The sequence below is a fragment of the Colius striatus genome, chromosome 1, assembly GCF_028858725.1.
Source record: "Colius striatus isolate bColStr4 chromosome 1, bColStr4.1.hap1, whole genome shotgun sequence".
Lineage (NCBI taxonomy): Eukaryota > Metazoa > Chordata > Aves > Coliiformes > Coliidae > Colius > Colius striatus.
This window is the reverse complement of record NC_084759.1, coordinates 138585128-138603137: the sequence shown is the minus strand read 5'-3', so window position 1 is coordinate 138603137 and position 18010 is coordinate 138585128. Positions and strand designations below refer to the sequence as shown.

The window sequence follows — 18010 nt, the reverse complement described above, 5'->3', positions numbered from 1 at the left end:
CATAGTCCTTTCTCATTCCTTCTGCTTCTTAAAAGATTTGTTTCTATTTAAAGAATAGAACTATATTAGTCTTTTGTCATTATCTCACCCTGTGGTGTGTTTAAGGCTGATGTGTCAGTAGTAGATCTCAGTAAGCATGCAGGGGAGCAGGACCATTCTGTCTGAGGTCTCAAGGTCAGCTACTTTAACAGGGAGGCAGGCAGAACAGAGCTCAACTCATGAGAAATCACTGTTTTGTCATAAGGTTGGCAGGGTTGAGTTTTTATTTTAACAAATACAGTAAATATGAAATAGTGGTTATAATATGAATAAGTAGAACCAAGCTAGTTCACACAGGCAGTGTCCAGGCTATCTTTGATGACTGATGTCCATGTGAGGAAGAACCCCGAGTCTCAGACCAAATGCTGCACAATGGCTCATGTCTGCCCTGCTCAGGTATTAACACTGTGAATGAGAAGGTCAGAGAGATATCAAGGAGATGTTGTGTTCATCATTATCTGGTATAGTGTGTATTTTCTCCACTGTCCCTGTGGGGCAAGTAAGCCATGTTACCTACCCACTTTCAAAGACTCAGCTTTTTGGCGATGAAGACAGATGGCTCAATGCCTCTAGCAGAAAGGAAGGAACAGGATACGCTTAGTCATTTGTTCCATAAAACTGATCCTTCTTGCTTGGAAAATGAAAAATTGCTTTTTGGTGGGAATGGGATCAAACTCTGTAAATGCATCTTAGTAGAAAAATCTATGAAAGCAGTGAGTTGCATGAAAATCAGCCTTGAACAAGAAAAGTACAGAATGAGGAAGGGATAATTTATATATTAAAGATACAGATGTTGTTTCTATAACAGTTGTTTCTTGCTCTTCTTTTCTTTATCTTTTTTTTTTCATTTCTATTGGGAAAAGGGAGGAAAAAAATCCCCTATGTCTAACCAGACAGAATTACAGTAATACTGACTAGTGTCATCAATGATTGCCAAACACAACCCCATGCCCAATTTGTTTCTCAAGCATAAATTTTTCACCTGAAATTCAGATTGATGACAATTGGAAAACAAAAAAACTCACTGTTAATGTATAAACAGGAATGAAAATGAGCACTGCCTGTCAGACCACTTTCCTCCATCACTCTCCTTATCTCTGTTTTCTAACTTAAGCTCTGATTAGATCCTTTTTAGAAGATTCTTTTTATATGTTCGTTTATGTGTACTGCAGTATTTTACAGATGTACTTCCTCTGAGCTGTTAACTGAAAAATCAAACTATGTGGCCTTTTTTAGGTCCTCAGTCAACTGATGAAAAGCCTGGAGTACAATTAGTCATATCCTATGAGAGCACTCGGCTGACAATAATGTTGAAACACATGAGGAATATTGTGAGTATTTTTGTCATAATCTGTAACTCACAAATCCTGGCATTTGCAGAGGACTGTGAAAACATTAATCCTCAAACACTCTTTCTAATTTTAACTCAAAATAACAATGACACTGTTCTGTCATCATTTAACACTTGCATTCTTCCTTTGAGCTTGCCCAGTAAGGTTACAGGTGTCGGACAGATACTGGAACTGGCTTGCCATAATAGCTGGTAATGACCTTTTCCAGGCCATTTAGAAAAGCAATTCTGATGACTACTTTGGCCCTTTCAGCTGACATGTTTTGATATCAGTCAAACACAAGGCATTATGCAATGGCATGACTTTTTGTAGGGTGTCAGCCCAGTGTTATTGATTGTTTATATATTTCTTTCTAGTCTGGCATGACTGGTCTATGAACAGGGAAGAGCTGGGCGTAGTGGTATGTTTTAGGAAGCAATGTCTTTTGGTGAGGTGATGCTCAGCTTTGTAACACAGACTCTGTCACAAGTCTAAGTGGTAAATGTTGTGTGTTCTTGGAGCCAGACTATCAGAAAGGGAAGCTGACAGTGCTGCCACAGCACAGGACAGGTGAAATTGGCTGATGAGAATATTTTGAGAGATCTAGCTTGTGCCATGTGCAATCTCTCAGCTGAAGCAGCATTGTCTGCTGTTTCATAATGAGTTCAGTCACCTAGATGTGCTCTCGAATTCTCAATTGCTTCAGTCTCAAGTAATGGCTGTGGCAGAGATCCTTTTCTTTTTTTGTTTACCTAGGAGATTAAAGCATTTATTAACTATATGAGTTCCCATCGCACTGATGCCACTTCCATCCCAAACTGGATTGCAATTGCTTTCCCTAAATGGGGCCAAACTGAGGAGCTTATGTGAGCACCAGCCAGTAATAAAATGAGACCAAACGTTTAATTGGTTGTATGAGACACATGAGGCTTACATAGCTCCAACTCTTCCACTCTGGCCTCTGATTTGCAATTCAAACATGTTCATTTTGGTCTATAACATCTAATAAGACTCTGTCCTGAGAGATTTGTCTTTAGTTGCCTGTGTGCCACTTTGACAGGTGAGAGCAGACTCTACTGACAGGTCCAATTTATATGAAGTTTACCTTCAGGATATAGTATGAGACCATCTTTATTTTTTCTATTGTGTTTTTTAAAGCTCAGTGACTGATAAACTTCTGGTAAAGTTGATGTTGGTGGGAGTGGTATAGTTAAGTGATTGCGATGCTGATGGTGTCACTGCGAGTTCAGGCAGCTGATGTGGAGATGCACACAGAGCCATAGATGTTGGAAATAAATAGTTTGTCTCCTTGTTCCCTTAGTTTTTAGTGTATAGGGTCCTAACAGTGTTCTTTAACTTGTAAAGTTCCAGACATTTAATTATATGAAAATTAATTACAGCATAGTCAGCTTTGTGTAGCAAAAATAAATCCAGGGTTCAGTTCATTTCATTATAGAAAGGGAAAATACAACTTTAAGTTATAATCTACTTTTGAAAGTAGATGATTTAAATCCATTTTAGTGAATTTGCAGATGAGTCTTAGGAGTCCAGTTCTGTTAGACCAGCAATGATTCATGACTTGAAAATAAGTTAATTGTTTTAGCAGCCTAACTTAGGCAACCATGTTTTTAAATGCTGTGCTTCCGATTCCTTCCTTCCATCCGGCCATCTATCCATCGTCATCTGATCTGAAATTCGAAGCTGTAGTGCTTTGGGGTACTGTGACACTGGACTGCCTTCACACTAGAAACCCATAACCGAAAGGTTCCTTACCCTGTTAATAATCTTCTCAGCTTTCCAGTCGTATAGATCAATCTCTCTGACATGCTCTCTTTTCTTTTTCCTTTCCTGTTATTTTTCTTTCTTTTTGATTGAGCTGAACAGGGATTTTAAAAGTATGCCAAGATCATATCTTATTCAAGATGTGTTAAAGCTATTTCAGGTATATTCAGTCTTTTCCAGAGTCTCACTAATTATATTTTAGTAGTTCATCTGTACAGAGATTACTATGCTATCTTGTTTTATGTCATAATTTATGATAAATAATTTTTATGCTGCTCTTCCTCATTTAATTTGTGTCTTTATAGAGATTTTATGATGTGTTCAGATGTGAAAATAATTGTAATGGGACAAATTAATCCCAGATGTATTTTCACTGAACTGACAGGAATTGTGATAGAGTTTTGACTCATGTAAATAAATCTTATTTAGTATTTGTGGGGATTTACTTCCAGCGGTTTTAACAGCAGATCTATATCCTGCTGTGCAAATCTTTTGTTAATATACAATGCACAAGAGAATCCTTAAGGAGATGATGTTGTCTATAGTCATTGTCAAGTGTCACATAAGTTTTTTAAAGGATGAAGTTGAAATAATGCAATGCTGTAGCTTTGTAGTTCTTTCCTTCATGAAGCTAACTGCATTCATGTGGGTTGTCATAGACAAAAAATGGTATAGCAGTTGAGAGCATTGGTCTGGTGGACCTGCCGGAGGACAAGGTGCACGTGTGGACTCTACAGTGCAGGCACTTTTGATCTCCTGCATCTACATGTGCCAAATTCGCTGCAGATGTACAAATAAGTCATCCCTAGTTCTGCTTCAGAACATCCTCTCCCTTGTCCTCTCATCAGTATTTTAGTCATGTGTTACAAAAGCCTGTCTTACTTGAAGAAAAATCTATCAAAAATGCTTCAAAGACCAATGATAGAGAAGAATAGCCTTAGATTTTGCAACTGGAAAGTACAATTAATTTAATATAACCTCATGTAAAGCACAAACTATATTTTTTCACTGAGAAAATGCTTGCATCTAGATCAGCAATGCAGATGAAGAAGCACTTTTACCAGAGAGATTTAAGACTGTTTGCAAATGTTTGTCTGCAGTTTAAGATCGTGGATGCACAATGAAGACAAATTTTGTTAAATAGATAATAGATAATGAATTAGTTAATGTTAAATAGATAATAGATAATTAAAATACTAAGAATGTTTTCGTCTCAAGATTTCCTCAGCAATTCATCATTTTACCTGAATCCTGAGATTCTTTAAATCAGGTGAATCACATCAGATTCACTCCTTCTACTTATGATTTGAATGACATCACTATGACTGCTGAGGAAAAAAAAAAACTTTAAATCCAATTTTCAAGGACATGAAAGCCATGATGCTAAGAAAAGGCAGTTTTCCTTATATGCATAGTGTGTAATTTTAAGTCAGTCTCTTGGGGCACTACTTACTCCACTCTAATGCAGACAGGGGGCAAATGCAGACTGGGCACTTTATGCATAGGCAGTACAAGCAATATTTTCTTAATAAGCTGGGCTAGAAGGAAACCTTTTTAGAAGGATGAAAACTAGAGAGGTTATATAGAGAGACCTCTGAATCATGAAGGATGTGGCAGCATGAGGGGATGAGACAGGGCAGACTTATTCTACAAACACAGTTGCAAAGTGAAGTAGTCTTAGAAGGGAAATACAGGTGCCCCAGGGGAGGTTTGTTTTGACATGTGAAAGGAGTTGTTTAGCTAAGAATAACACCAGTCCAGATTTGGCAGCATAGTACCCATAAAAACAGCAACAGGCAGGAAGAGGAAGACAGGCAGTGCACAGAAGAGAGCCTGAGAGTCTACCTAAAAAAAGTAGGCCCCTAGATCTGCATAGAACATGTACAGATGGATTTAAGAAAGTTCAAAGACAGGTAGGTTTTGAACTTGAAATGCTCAAGTCCAGTTCAGTTCATCTGTATAAAGCAACACAGAGAATGGAGGATGTGTAGACCATACCAGATTTTACATAGAGCAGACTGTGGGCTAGCCTAGTACTGCTCAGCCAGAAGCAGCCAGGGCTTGCTTTTCTTTTCAAAAAAGACATCAGAGGCAAAAGAAATAGCCATTTCTGGAGTTCAGAAAAGGCTGGCTAATATGTTTATTTTCCTGCTTCATAGAGAACCAAAAGGGAACAGTCGTTCTGCATTACCTCAGAAGGAAGCAGGATTTGTCTGCCCACTTCATTGCCATGACTTCAGGCATGCCCTGGTTTTTCTTGATAAGTGGCTAAACTTTCAGTCTTCACTGCTAGATATTTTTTTTCCTATTATTTCTTGTGGACAGAATAACTCATCAGGTGTAGTGAGGAATAGAGACAAAGCCAACTTATGCTGAACCTCATGCCAATCAGTGTAAAATGTTACTAGAATTCGGGAAAGTGTGTGTGGGTGATGAACCAATTTTATAGGGGAAAAATTTGCTGGAAGAAAAATAAACTCCTACAGTACTTTCCAAAACTACTTCCAGCTTTCCTTTTATAAAAGCTCTGAAGCTGTCATGTACCACTCTTGGTGATTAATGATTCTAGGATAGCTGATGTGTAGGTGACGCATTAGTAATCAGCTTTAGGCTTACACAGACATCCAGCCTCTTTCCATCTCATGTCCTACAGCATCCGAGTACAAATTGCTTCCACAAACGTTTGTCAGATGTCATGGCTTAAATGCATTGGGAAGAAAGGTGAGAGCCAAGCTTCGCTAAATCGCAGGGTTGAAACCTGTTTCTAGGCCTGTAGGTGCAGGGCTGTGGGGAACTACCCATGTACAGTACAGGTGGTTACTCTGCTGCATTTCCTGGGTTTTGTCTTTAGCTTGAGGTGGATAAGGGGTGGGAATTTTTGGTCAGTCGTAATTGGTTCACATCATTCCTTTCATGGGTCCACTAACTTTTATGCTGTATGAATATCGTTATATACATTTAAATGGAAAATATATTGCTTGCCAGCAATGCAATGTCTCACAATTGAATAAAAAGACACATTATCCTTTCAGAATATTATGAATGTATCCTGCTTGCTTTACTGTAACTCGTGGATTGGTCAATGTGGAATGGGAAGAAGTTACATAGAAAGACCAAGCTGGTCAGTCATCCAGGGATGGAAAACAACAGGAAAAAAAAAAAATCTCTTTGAGATGAAGTTATTCAAAAATTATTGGTGACAGAAAGAAATCAGCAGCTTGGCTGATGGAGGGAGGTAGCACAGTCAGGTGGAGTTCTTCCTAGACTGGCACAGAAAAACAGAGTAAAAAGCCATGTAAAGAAAGCTCTTGTACTAACTCCAGCTTATAAGGAATTTTTATTTAAATTATATTCATAGAAAATGCTTTTCCTTTAAATATTAATGAAAATTAGCTTAGATAGACTATGCTCTCTTTTGGACTGAAAATTTTCTGAACACCTATAAACAAAGGGTACTACTACTCAGCAGTAGTTTGAATTGGGAAGAGATGAGGTCTATTCTTGTGGCAAAAGGATTACTGTTGGAATTCATCATATTTGTTATGGAAGGTGTTTGACAAACACGTTGTACAGAAAGTTGTGTTATTATTTCTTGTTAAACCCTTTAATCTGTCACAGTCATAGCACTGCCTCAGCTTGAAATTCTAACTGCTAGTTTTAAAATAACTAATTCTCTACATAGCTGATGTGTGTTGAATAAAAAAAAAAAAAAAAGAAAAAACAAACCCCACAGCAGTCAGTGAGCTCTGTTTAATAACGTGAGTGATCTGGGAGATGAAAGTGAACATAAATTAAATTTGCTACTAGTTGCAAATGAAAAAAACATTTTAAAAAATAGTGGAGAGCAAGATCAAGAGAATAAAAGTAATTTCCAGAACCCTACAACCAGCTTGGACAAATGAAAAGTATTTCCTCAGGGAGGTGTAGATTTATATCCCACAGTAATGTGAAGGTAAAACAAGAAAATGGTGAGACATGAGGTTGCTATGAGAGATGCCAATGAGAAAGGCCAGATCCTGGTGTCATGATGCAGAAAGTAGTTCATCTTTATAAGGCTCTGATAGTAAAATAATTCTCTCAAGACTGGTTCTCAGTAGAATTCCTTCGGACTGATTGATTCTTCAGGAGTGATTTATTGTTACTAAAACTTAGTTAAGAACAGCCTAACACAAGTCAATTGTACAAATATTTAAGGAAAAAGACAGTCAATTTGAGAGGACTTATGTAGGACATTGAGCAAGATCGTAAGTAGAAGCAATGAGAGGTAATTAAGGAGCAGAAATTGCATGCATCATAATGAATTGCTTTCTTACAAAGGGAGATGACAAGTTGTAGAATAATCTAAAGAAAAGTGGAGGGAGCTCTGTACATTTTGAGAAATTAAAAATAGTCTGGATCGGGCATATATAAACTTTTTTAACTAATGAAGAAATGGAGAAGAAAAATAATGCAAGATGAATGAGAGGTAACAATGTCACTATTTCTTTATGCATTTTTAGATTCACTTACTTCTTGCCTGAGCAAGAGAAAATAATATGTAGATGAAAAAAAGACAGAAACAGAACAACAGCATTTTCTTTCATTTCTTTCTCAAAGGTTAATTTTCTTTCATGCCCTCTAAGAGATAACAATGTTGTTAATCCTGAGTGATTTTAAAAGAGAAGCAAAATGGGGATTTGTCTTAAATATTTATTCTCCCCTGTGCTTTATTTAAGAGAGAAAAAAAAATACAGGGAATCTGCGTTTCTAAGGATCCAAACTAGATCAGTCTTATCCCAGCCAGTTTCATAGTCTCTGCAACTGAATATTCATCTAAAAATTAAGTGTTCCAAGCACAATAATATTAAAGAGTTGAAAGTAATACAATTTAGCTTCTTTACAGATTCAGTGGTAATTATAGAATAAAACCTTCAGAGATTTGTTGATGAAATCTGCTCTTTGCTTTCTTCACCCTGCACCCACATTGCTTATCCAGAGAAAAATATAATTTTAAAGCACGATTTAACCTTGATTTCTTTCATCTATGCAAAAAGGTGGGGTTTAAGTTACTTATACAGCACATGGTTCAGGAATCTACAACATATCTTGACACTTCCTTCTCTTTCAGTAAAAACAGTTTTATGTGAATTTTGCTCAAATTACTGAGTTGTGCATTTTATATACTGGCATTTCTGGTTATATGGTTGTCTTCTTTTATATTAATTTTGCAACCTTGTTAACTTTTTTATTCCCATATAGTGCTATATGGAGCACCCAATAATCTAGTCCTGAAGTATTAGAGGGGCATCAGAGCTCAGGAACTAGACTTAAGCTTTGAGTGAGCTAGGTACGGATATAAGCCGTTTTAAGTCATCTTTGATGTTAATTGAAAAGCAGTAGTAAATGCACACAAAGCGAGTGTCATTACTTGCCAGAGGTAAATTCTAGCCCTCCTTGCCTGATACTCCTTATGGTAGGTAAACAACAAGCGTTTGTTTTACCTGACAGTTATAGTCATGTGGTTGTACAGACTCTCCTCCATTTCATTTGAGATTGTGTCTACCCTAATATACAACTCTCTCTGGGCCATCAAGACAATAAAATATTATTTTTTAAACAGGGTGTCAGAGCTATATCTCAGTTCCTTTCTTCATCTTTCTGAAAGAGTTTGACTCTGGTTTGAGAGCTCTATAGGAATAAAGACTTGAAAGAGAAACCCTTATGACCTTCTGGATATCATAGGCCAGCTTTCATCTTATTTACTTCAGAAAGAAGCATTTTACATAGTTCTTAGGAAGCCCAGAATCTTTTGGGATCCACCTTGTTTCCAAGAACTATCTTTCTCCCATAAAGCCTATGCCATATTCTCAACTCTATACATAATTTTTGTGACGTGAAGCAGCAGTATTTCAGAAGCTGGATCTTAGTCTAGATACCTAAGCTTTCATTTTGATCAGTGGAGACTTAAGTCCCAACTAATTTTCCCAAACATGCAGGAGATGACCTAACATGTCTCATCTGGCCTCCAGCTTCCACCGTGGAAGAGGAGGACCTCAAGTGAGGCCTGTGTCTGATATCTGACAGTGTATGTATGTGAGAGGCCCTTAGGGGTCACAAAATTTTTTGAGTAGTAACAAGCCAAATATTAGAAACCTAAGACCTTTAAGGGGTGCCACTAACATTTAAAAAATTAAAACATAGTGAATTTCTATTTCAGGCATCTGAGAAACTTTAGTCCTTCCTAAAGGTAAGGGAAGAACAACTGCATTATGTAAAAACCAAGCACAACCTAATTCTCTGTTATTTTTAAGTATAATGATTCTCCAATTTGCAGGCAAATCTTGAAATAATAATTAAAAAGGCCCATTCAAACATTTCTTCTATTTCAAGAAACAATTTACTGTCATTCCAGAATTCTTTTATTTGAATATTTAACCCCATAATCTGTCTGATTTTGACACCATTTCCCACAGAATCCTTGCAGCAAAACTGAGAAAATGTGGGCTGGATGATCAGATAGTGAAGTGGATTGTTAACTGGTTGAAGGGAAGAAGGCAGAGAGTTGTGGTCAATGGGGTCCTACTTGGAGGCCTGTATCTAGTGGAGTCCCTCAGGGGTTGGTGCTGGGACCAGTACTGTTCAATCTATTCAATAATGACCTTGCTGAGGGAACAGAGGGCACTGTCACTAAGTTTGCTGACAATACTAAACTAGGGGAAGTGGCTGACACACAGGAATGCTGTGGTGTCTTCCCTCACCAAGGGCAGCAATGTACCCTCGTGGCCAAGAAGGCCAATGGCATCCTGGGATGTATTAGAAGGGGAGTGGTTAGTAGGTCAAGAGAGGTTCTCTTCCTCTACTCTGCCCTCATGACACTACATCGGGAATATTGTGTCCAGTTCTGGGCCCCTCAGTTCAAGGACAGGGAGCTGCTGGAGAGAGTTCAGCGCAGGGCCACAAAGATGATGGCGTGGAGCATCTCCCTTATGATGAAAGACTGAGAGCTGTGGCTCTTTATCTTGGAGAATAAGAGACTGAGGAATAACCCCATTAATGTTTACAAATATGTAAAGGGTGGATGTCAAGAGGATGAAGCCAGGCTGCTCTCAGTGATGGCCAACGATAGTGTGAGGAGCAAGGGGTATAAGCTGAAATATAAGAGGTTCCAAAGAAATACAAGGAAGAATTTCTTCACTGTGAGGGTCATGGACCACTGGAATGGGCTGCCCAGATGTGTTGCAGTGTCTCTAGCTCTGGAGATCTTCAAACCCACCTGGACAATTTCCTGTGTGACCTACTCTAGATGGTTCTGCTCTGGCAGGGGGATTGGACTGGATGATCTTTCAAAGTCCCTTCAAACCCTTGAGATTCTGTGATCTTAAGCATCTTATGTGTCTTGAATGGTGTCAGACACCAATATGTGAGCAATTTATCCAAGCCAAACCAGGAGATGTTCACAATATGATGAGTTTAACCTCCTTCTGGTCTCCCTCCCTGACAGCGTTACAGAGATGTGCATAGATTTTACTGGGTACTTACATACCTACTTCACCTATTCACCAGGATAGGTCAATACATTGACATGTTTTCAAATTTTAGGTGAAAAAAGTAGTTTTTTAAGGAAAAATTCCTTATTTGTGATGGCTGCTTTTCGGTTTTATCTCACCATTAGCAAGCAGTGGATGGTGCACTATAGTGATATACTGGATTATCTTCTTTTGTAATTATTAGTGACTGCAAATGTGATTTTATTAATAATTTTCTTTGAAATAAATTGAAAATATTTTATAAGAGGAATACTAAAAGCTAGTAGGAGAGTAGAGGTGTTCAGTGCTTTGGGATATGCAGAGCTTGAAGGAAAAACGAGAGTCTTCAGTCGGACGTTAGAATTTATGAAGTAACAGCACAGCCACTCACTTACACAGCATTCCTGTTTGTCCTGAAGGTGTATGCATCTTATTAATCTGTTTTTGAAAGAACCTCTTGCTTTTTAATATCATTATCTTAGTTCTTTTCCTTAGTATTAGATTCTTTTCTCAGCTCTTCAAATTTGCAATTAGCCCAAAGGATGTTATCTTTTTCTAAGGCAGAGGCTGTATTTGTTAATTAAGTTGCAGCTTACAAAGACAGGGTTTAACCTTTCTCTAAGTTACAGAGGAACTCAGAGAAAGTGAAAGACAATGTAGTAGCAGTGATGGCTTTTACACATTTGTTACTAGTTTTAATTTAGTTAAGAGTCAGCTAGTAATTTATACAGGTTACTGGGGTGCAAGACTGATTTCTAATGTGGCAATTTTATAATCCTCCTTTATTGGATAATAATAAAATCTCCCTCATTTCTACACTTAATAAACATATTAGTTTGTAGCTGTGAAGTTTTTTTCTAACCATTGTTATAGTGATAGGTTTTTTAAAGAAGTAAGGAAATCTCAGTGTTAATAAGGAATGTTTTGTAGTCCAATCCTTACTATGTAGAAGATAAATTCTCACAGCAGTGCATGTAAGAGAAAAAAATAAGATGAAGGTATAGAATAGGAAAACAGAGAGAGCTACTAGACAAAGTAAATTAATTATTGTCTATTTTTTTAAATTTGAGGGCAGTAGCAGAACTGTGAGCCTTTGTAAAGCTTGGATTTCTTTTTTCCATTGAAGAGGAGGAAGAAAGCAAGTGAGATTTGAAAATATCTAGAAAATTAATTTTGGAGGAAGACAGGAAGTTTAGAGAAACAGAAAGATGGCATTAGTTCATAAAAGTTATTTTCATAATTTAATTTTTTTTTCAAGACGGTTGAAAATGAAAAATGCGAAGAACAGAACAGCAGCTGGAAATATCAAATGTTCAGGAGCCATCAATTTGTTTCACTCTGTGATAAGAGATGGAAAAATACCTACATATCAAGCACTAAAAGAGACAGATAACATAATTTAAATTTGAGGCAATAGTCACCTAAAAAGAAAATTTAATATCACTTAGGAAGATGTTGCGGCCACTGGCAACACCACCAGGCCACCCTCACAGCCCCCCTGGTGAGGGGACATGGATCACCACACACTCAGCATTGATGATACTTTATTCCAACCCCTTGTTTATACCATGTGCTTATATCTGCTACCACCAGCACCTCCTCTCTCTCCCTCCACTCCGTGCCCACCTCTTCTGTACCTTCCACCTCTCACATTACCACCCCGAGATCTTCCGACGCCTACCACAGGAAGAGATGATTTTTTAAAAAATATTTGCAAAAAATTATCCCTAAAGTATGGTTTGTTTCATTTTTTTTAATCTTAAAACCTTCCTTAAAATGCATGTGTCATATTCATATTAGGTGCTAAATTGCATCATTTAATGTATGGCAAATTTTGAAGTAGTTAAGTCTTTCATAATGCTTAACTTCTTTATTTGCCATCCTTAAGGAGAGCTGTGGATGGTTAGCAACGATCAAGGAAGAAAAGTCCTTAGGGTAATGAAATTCTTGTAGAAAATTTAATTTAATTTCATCCCTTCTTTCCCAGTTACAGCTAGTATCTTTAAAATTTAATTACACAGGACATAACCTATCTGCGTGGTTTTCTGTAAGTTAATGTCAATACTTTTTTGGTTTTAGAAAATAAAATTGGAGTGAAAAATGGAACACAGCCATAAGAGGTACATGCCTGTATTAGTTTTGCAAAATTGAATTACAGATGTGGAGAGAAGTAAATCTAGAGTATTATTTCCTTTCCTGTACTACTCCTCATTTTTAAATAATTTCATCACCTTCTGTCTGACTTTAGAAGGAACAGTTCAAAAATAAAGTGCTCTTTTAAATATATATACAGACAGTTGTAACTGAGTTCCTTGAAAAGCATCAGTCAGTATCAGGTCAAGTAGGTAGGTCATCCTCTAAGAAATTTGTTCAGTGGTGGCTTATTTGCATTTGAAGAAAGCATGAGGAGTTGGCACATCAAAATCACTGGCTTTTTTTTGTCCGTAGCCATAGCAAGGAGACCTATTGCACTTTTGTTGGGAACTTGGTTTTATACCTTTTCAGCCATACAGATTGTAATAGCGTGGTTTTATTCATGGGCATGGACAATCAAAGATTTAAGACAGTAATTAAAAATGGAGTAACTTCTTTTAAAAGAAGTACACTTCCTTTATTTTTGAGTTCATGAAATGAGTACAGAATTAAATATAAATAGAATTCAATCCAAAATTTTGGCATTTTCTGTTTGTTTGATGACAAGTACACTCAACTATGAAGTAATTGCAGAGTAGTTAAAGTGCAAAATGGCATTCCAAAAGGACCTTTCCATTTTCCTTCTGACCTGGACTACGGACAGAAATAAGTGATTTTTGAGCTATTAATAATAACAAAAGATGTTTTTTCTGGATTTCAGAACTAGTCGTATGCCTGCTCTGTGTTTATAATGGAGCCATCAGAACTGATATTCTTTGGTGCAAATAAGGCTTGCATTTAGGTCAGATATGCCTCACATTTACCTAAATTTATAAATCTACCAACAGTCTGAGTTAGAAGTGAAAGAATAATCCAGGGGTTTTGCCCACTGAATGTGACACTGAAATATGAGACTTTTTTTTAAGAAAATTAAAAATCTGATGTTTTCTCCATTCTCTTTTTTAAAACAAATGCATAGCTCATATATGAGAGGCTGAGAAAGGACTAGTTTGCTCAAAAACTAGTCCTTTGGTGTTTTTTCCTGCTCTGACAGTTGTCTTAATGAAACAGTTCACTTCAAATTTCACCTACTTCAGGTTTAAAAACATATTTTTGCTATTTTAATCCAACTCTTATTTTTGCACTGACTGTCAAACTGTCAAAATCTCTCTTTGTCTCTGCTAGGGATGGTCTAGCAATGTACAGCTGCTTCCATGGCCATTGCAAGTCTTGTCTCAAGGCAGCTGATTTATACCTGGTCTTAATCTGTAGTTTTAAAATATAAGTGTGTGGCGGGGCAGAGCCTTCTTAACACTTGGAGATCCTTGTTAGATCTGTTGTGTCATTCCAGGAGTTAGGGGAGGGCAGTGGAAGATGTGATCTGGCTTGAAGAGTGCTCAGCTGAAGTTTTTTGATATATTGATGGCATAACAGTGCCACTGCAGATGGAGAATTGGGTCAGTTGTGGAATTTGGAGTGGCCTGTTTGCCTTTCCTTGGCAAGGGAAGATGAAGCGGGAAAATGTTATCTGTAAAGCGAGCAGGGGCTGAGGCAAGGCACGGGGAGTGGAACCCAACACCAGGAACTAAGGTCTCTAGTTGGAATTCAAGTTACTGCAGTTTAAATTACCTCTCACAGTGTGGCTGCTGATTTGTACTATTCATGAAAAGTGGCTTTGTTTTAGTTCTGAAAGATCCCAGTGAAACTGCTCTGCCTTGAGTTTTGTTCTCTGAGCTAAAATATTCACTTTTTTATTTTCTCTCTTGACCCTCTCCTCCCACTCACCTCTTTCAATATATATTTAGCTACATTCAAAGGGATAGCAAGGAAGTAGTTTTCTACCTGTGTTTCATATGGCCATAGCACTACTGCAAAGTGCCCTCCTTGGATTTTGGGAGGAGCTGGCTGATGGAGAAGGGTGAGTTGGCTGACGGGTAGATAATGCTGCCATTGCGAGCCGGCTACATGGAGCAACTCAAAGACTTAGTGGCAATTTTATCTGACTTTTTTATGATTCATCACATGTATTTCTAGATACCCAGGTCCTGTTAAACAATCAGGAGGCAATCAGCTGGATTCTTTCCCTGGCAGGTGGATGTCAGACTGAGCCTGTTTTAAATGCAAACAATGCTGTTATGATCAGTGCCTTTGTTGTCTGGAGGTGTGACACGACTACACCCCATCCTATACAGACAGCTCAAAGGGGAGCAGAACTGGAGGGATGCAGCCATCCTCTGTGTTATCCTTGCAGCCTGTTACCTCCCATCTGGGCTATTCAGCCTAGTGCCCTTTGCAGCTGCTGCTGACCTCAGCTTTCAAAATTAGCTCTGACATGGTCCCTGGTTAGGCAGTACACTGCTGGGATGATTTATAAAGCCTGACATTTTACAAGACTCTCCCTGTACTGTGTTTCCATCCTTGAGACAGTGAAGATCATTGTGCTGGGCCACAGCAGTTGCTGATAAGGTCTTCATGAATGACAAACCCTTCCTCTCCCTGCAATGCCTTTGGTTTTTTGTGTGGGTTTTTTTTTTTTTTTAATCAGTGTTCTCTTTTTTGTCTGAAACAACCAAAATCTGTTGACCTTGATGTTAATGCTTATTTATTCATTGAGAAGGGAAGAGCTTGATTACGGTTAGGATCCTGTTACTTGGACTGATTTTAAGGCTGAATTTCTTTCTCCTTCCTGATTTTTAAGAGACTTAAATTTACTGTTATTTGCAGTCCTTGATTGAAGTTTTAGTGTAGTCCTGGATCAATAGAGATTGGCTTTCAAATGGACAGTGCAAATTGTAAATCCTGTGTTAACAATATGGTTCTCTGTCCTAGGAAAACATCTGTTAGTTTCACTGTTCTTTAATGGCATTTTTATTTTGCCTGTTGAATCTCATCTGTCTAAAGCTCTTGTATATTTTAAACCGGATGCACTTTGGAGAGCTTAGCAGTGGTAATAGTAATTGTTCACACAGCACTGACAATATGTAGTCATTTGAGCAATGCAGCCTTTGATGCTGTATGCTGTTAATGATAGCAATAACAAGCTTTGCAGTTGACCACATTGTTTACCTTGAAGGATCATTTCAGATAACAAACCTGAGATTTGTTGTGCAAGATCTGGTTACTCACACAACACAAGCACTTTTTTCTTCCCAATAGAGAAGTTATTTATTGCTAGGACACCAGTGGTTTCTCCTGTCACAAGGACACGTTGTTGATATTGCCTGCAGAAAACCACATATTTCTGGACACATACTGTGAATAATCAGAATCTGAGAAACAACTTTGTTCTGAGCCAGGTAAAATTGCAATGGGAAGTATAAATGCAACTACTTGTGTAATGCTCCAGGTTCATCAGTTCTAAACATTTTAAGACCTCTTCTTTTTGCCTGTGTTTTCATTTGCATCATGTCACTGGATTGTCTATGAAATGCCAGGTAAACTTGCTGCCTAAAATGCTGATAACATGATAAAAAATTCTGATATTTTGATATGCTCCATTCCGTGTTTTCTGATTGTATTCTGTGCCACCAACACAAAGGTTTCTGTTTAATTATAAGGTAAGCACTAAATGACATAGGCTGGCAAGATACCTGTTCCATAGTTTTTCATTGTCATGTTTCTTCTGTGTTCTTTTAAAGCCTCTCATGCTGCCAGTGTGTTTTCTGAATAACCGAAATGTTGCTTTATGGATAAACTTACAGCTGTTCAGAAGTTATCAAAGAACCCACTAGCATCAGCTTATGACTGTGCCTCGTGGTTAATAGAATGTCTCTGATCTTGAGTAACTTCTTTAAGATGGAATATTGTTCAGTAACCTGAACTCAAAACTTAAAGAGAATTTGCCCCTGTGCAATGAGATCAGAAAGATTGTTGTTGTAAGAATCCCATTCTTCCCATATTGTTGCAGGAAATGCTTCTAGCTCTATATGCTTTATGAAACACCCTCAGAAACAATCAGTTCTCCCTAACATTGGCACTGTTATTTAAGGGTTAAAATGGATAGATGCTTACTGGCCAGAATCCAGTTTCTATGCTTTGCTCTGGAAAATTGAAGTGCTAGACTTTGTATCAGATTAAGTTGTGTTAAAGTAGGCTTAAGAGTTTTTCCACCAGTATCTAAAATATTAAAGATAGGCAATTTTACCTTGTCTTTGTGTTATCTTATTTCTGTTTTCCTGATTCAATATTAAGCTGTTGTTTACTACACTAGCACTCCGATTTAGCCAAGAGAATACTGAGCATGTAACATATTTCTGTATCTGCTTAAAGTCCAGATTTCATTTGGTACTTTTTATTTGTTTTCATTGCTAGAACATGGTCATTCATATTTATCACCGTTTTGTTTTTCAGCATCTCCCAGATGGCTCTGCCCCAAGTGCACACGCTGAGTTTTATCTTCTCCCAGATCCTTACGAGGTCAGTCGAAGAAAAACAAGAACAGCTCAGAAAAGCTCTGACCCTACTTACAATGAAATTGTGAGTACCATTCGCTTTCTTCCAGCATTTATTTGTTTGATTTTCTTTGCCCACTCTTGAAATAACAATACAGCATTTAGAGCTGTTGCAAATGAGTATGATGAAAAAGAAAGATCGTATCATAAGCTGATCGACAAGGAGGGCAATCTTCCGCTTTGCGTCTTTCTCATAAGTAAAACATTCCCTTTACATCTCTCTTTTCAGGAAAGCAGTGAATTATTCACACTACTTCATTTTTATACCATAACTACAGTTACATGTTAGCCAAATGAGACCAAGCATCATTGCACCAAGACCTAGGCTGTTTTCAGTGTAGATTTGTCCAATAACATAAAAAATACTAATTGAACAGATGCTGTTATTCAAATTCCCATTTGAAAATAGGCTTGCCACTCTCCTAAATGATGACACAATAGCCAAGTTATTTTTGTGACAAAATGCTAGCAGTTCACAGCCATATATAATTTCACACACCACTGAAGTACTCACGCCTCTGGGGTGAAAAGAAACATTTGTATGGAAAAATATTTACCACAGAATGAGAAATGGTATAAACTGTATTCTTTTTGTAAGAGTAGATGAGGTTCAAACAGTAGGTGGGATTGGAGATTATAATTATTACATATAACAAATCTCCTAAAGATCTCAAAGCAATTTACAAATGCTCTTTGAGCAGGCTTTAGAGTAGAAAGCATGGAAAGTATTACCACTTCACCCCGTTTCATAGGAAAAGATTTGATGAAG

General features: G+C 37.6%; 1 protein-coding gene across 1 annotated transcript in view; it reads left to right on the top strand.

The window, feature by feature from the left end:
- The window catches only part of PIK3C2G (phosphatidylinositol-4-phosphate 3-kinase catalytic subunit type 2 gamma), a 200942-nt gene that overhangs the window by 177999 nt on the left and 4933 nt on the right, over positions 1-18010 (top strand). The window contains exons 31-32 of the mRNA XM_061988856.1: positions 1276-1370; positions 17141-17266. Of these exons, the coding sequence (XP_061844840.1) occupies positions 1276-1370; positions 17141-17266 (221 nt within the window). The remainder of the gene's footprint in view (positions 1-1275; positions 1371-17140; positions 17267-18010) is intronic.